Genomic DNA, 2,929 nt, shown 5'->3' with positions numbered 1-2,929 from the left:
TGGCAGCAGCCTCGTCATCATCCCCCTGGTGGATGGTGGTAACAGGCAGGTGGCTCGGCCTCCCCTGGAACCTCTGCCCCTCACTTCTCACCTCATCATCACTGTTCCCACGGGCCACCAGTCCTTCCCCATCACCAGTAGTGGTGACACCGTCCTCATCACCTCTTGTGGGATGGTCATCCCCATGGCTGCTGGTGATGCTGTCCCCATGGATTGGGGTGGCTGTGGTGGCTGGTCCTTCAGGCTGCCTGCGAGCAGGGATGCCATCATCATCATCATCATCACCACCACGTGCTGAAGTGAAGCCCAGCCTGGGCAGGGTGCTGCTGGTTCCTGCAGTGGGGATACTGTCATCCTCACTGCCAACAGTGGCACTGGGCTGAGTGGATTCTTGCTCCCCCACGCGGATGCTGGCCCTCCCAATGAAGATGTTGACCTCATCATCTTTGTCTGGAGAGATCTGGGTGAGGCTGGTGTTGCCCAGCTCCCCGTGAGTGACGGTGACGCTGCCCGAATCAGGGATGAAAGCATATTCATCCACACCTGTGGTGTCAACTTGGACATCCTCTATATTCTCAGTGACAGAGGCGAGAGTGCTGCCACCCATCCCTGTGCCTCGCATGACACTCTCCTGCTCTTGGCCATGGACGGTGGCCTCACCACTGCTATCATCCCCAGCCCCTCCAGTGGCAGGGGCCCTTTCCCTCCCGGTTGTCATGGGTCGCTCCACTGGAACTCCCTTGGGGGCACCATCGTCCCTGTCCTCACTCCTGTCAGCAGACCTGTTCCCCACCATGGCCTCACCGGCGCGTCTGCCCTGGGGGAGAACAGGAACATCACTATCGACTTCAATCACCAAATCCAGGTCGCCGCTGCCCTCTGAGCTGGCTGGGGTGGGGCCCGTGATACCAACACCACCACGTGCTCTCGTGCTGGTGCCCGGGCGAGGACTGTGACCATGCCCACCAATGGCTACGATGCTGTGGTTTTCAGGCTTGAGGCTGGGCCCGTACTGCAGCGTTGCATCGGCGCTGATATCGTCGTCGTGCTTCGGGGCTGCCCTGTCTTCTGTTGGCCCTGACTGGGCGCTGTCCTTGTCCAGCTGGCGGATGGGGATGGTGCTCTGGCTGTCGGCCTCTTCCTTCTGTGCAGGACACACGTGGGAGAGATCAGGGACAGCCACGGCCCCTGCCAGCTGCGTGGCGTGCCGCAGCCAAGCCAGGGTCCTGCTGTGCTGCCTGGCTGCCTCCTCACCTTTATCTGCGTCTGGTTCCTCCGCGTTGAAAACGAGTAGACATATTTGAAAATGTAGAAGCCATGCTTGGCGTTGCAGCCTTTCAGCAGTATCTGGCAGGGAACAAAATAACCCAACCCCACAATTTTCTTATTTAATGTGATGGCAGGAGCTTCCCTTGCGGTGCCTGGCACTGCAGCAAGGGTCCCACCAGGACTTGCTGGGGCCCCAGAGTGGGCAGCAGCTCCCACCACCTCATGGCCTCCAGCGCAGGCAGGGACCTGGGCAGGATGCCTGTGCTTGTGTCCTCCTCGGCTCTGGGTTTTGGTTTTTTTCTTTGGCTCATTTTCCGCCTTTGCTTGCTTTCAGGAAGTGTATGCTTGGGGTTTTTTTGCAAGGGAGCTTGCAGCTTTAATAAACAACCCGGATGGTGGTTGACTGACAACAACAGTTTATCGATGGCAACCAAAAATCTGGAAGGACAGCAGCTGGCATCCAACAGGCAAAACCAGGCATTTTCTTCCACACTACTCACCTGAATCTTGCTACTGAGGCATTTTACACCAATACACTTTGAAATAACGTTATAGCAGCTGGGCCTGGGACTCTTACAACCTCAGCTGCAGGTACACCAAGCATTTGTCTTCTGGGGCTGGGCAGGGGCATAGGAGCATCTGATGGGAGGAAGCCCTTCCCTCGCTTGAGCATATCATGCCTTTCCCCTCCCCTGCTCTTTATGAGATCTGCTCGGATGCGAGTGAACTGATGGTCTCTTTTTCCACGTCTCATTGAGGCTGACCTCCAAAGGCAGCTTTTGCTCCCTGTGCACCCAGTGCAGGGCACCTCTGCACTGAAGGGGGTCCAGATGGGGCAGAAGGGGACGTACCCGGTGCTGTCCAACACAGTTCCCGGCAACTCTCCCAGGCGGCGGCAGCGGCACCTACGGGCAGCAAAACACAAGCGAGAGCAGAGGCGTCAAATGCTGCCCTGCCGTCGGAGTGGCTGCCAATGCCTGTTGCTGGCTGCCCGCCCTGTCCGGCATGATAGGCACACCACGGTGTCCAGGGAAGGGTGGGAAAACTCTGTTGATAAGCCAACAAATTCACAGGCTCTACCTGGGGTGCTGGGTTAAAGCGGCAATAGTAGGAAAGGTTGCACACCCGTTCCCAGGATCTGAAAAGCACTGGAAATTCTGCTGCAGCGTGCTTGCATTGCAGGCTGCTTTTAGCAGGAGGTTGTTGATCTGCTAATAGCCTTTTATTGGATCCTGCTGCAGAGTATTTTCGTTGCAGAGCAGTTTTATTACATGGCACTATGCCTCGCCCTACAATGCTCCAACTTATGGCTGGGATCTGATTGCGATGGGCCCCTGGCGCTGGTTAACTGCTGGTGATTCCCAGTGTTAACTGGGCAATGGAGCAGCAATGCCTGTGCCCTCACCGCCAGGTTTCTGTACACACTTGCAAGCTGCCAGCCTCCCCTGGCACCCGTCAGCCAAAACCCTGGCACTTTTTGGGATGGATTTGCCCTTTCCTCAGGGGAGAAGGGGGATGGACACCTGGAGGTATGAGCATCCTGTGAGCCCCACCAAGGCGTTATGGGGCAGTCCCTATGTGTCAGAGGGGAAGATGGCCCCATGGAGCGGAGCCCCCTCCAGTCTCAGCAAAATCAGCCACTGAAGCACCCCAAGCCCGG

General features: G+C 57.4%; 1 protein-coding gene across 1 annotated transcript in view; it reads right to left on the bottom strand.

Annotated features, from left to right (window-relative positions):
• MEPE (matrix extracellular phosphoglycoprotein) overlaps positions 1 to 2,174 on the bottom strand; it is a gene marked incomplete at both ends in the record, with an annotated part of 2,437 nt that extends 263 nt beyond the window's left edge. The window contains 3 exons of the mRNA XM_010146364.1: positions 85 to 1,144; positions 1,255 to 1,347; positions 2,121 to 2,174. Coding sequence (XP_010144666.1) covers positions 85 to 1,144; positions 1,255 to 1,347; positions 2,121 to 2,174 — 1,207 coding nt within the window. The remainder of the gene's footprint in view (positions 1 to 84; positions 1,145 to 1,254; positions 1,348 to 2,120) is intronic.
• Between the last annotated feature and the right edge of the window lie 755 nt (positions 2,175 to 2,929).

The sequence above is a fragment of the Buceros rhinoceros genome, unplaced genomic scaffold (genome assembly GCF_000710305.1).
Source record: "Buceros rhinoceros silvestris isolate BGI_N320 unplaced genomic scaffold, ASM71030v1 scaffold34492, whole genome shotgun sequence".
Classification (NCBI taxonomy): Eukaryota; Metazoa; Chordata; class Aves; order Bucerotiformes; family Bucerotidae; genus Buceros; species Buceros rhinoceros.
This window is presented reverse-complemented; position numbering and strand designations above follow the sequence as displayed.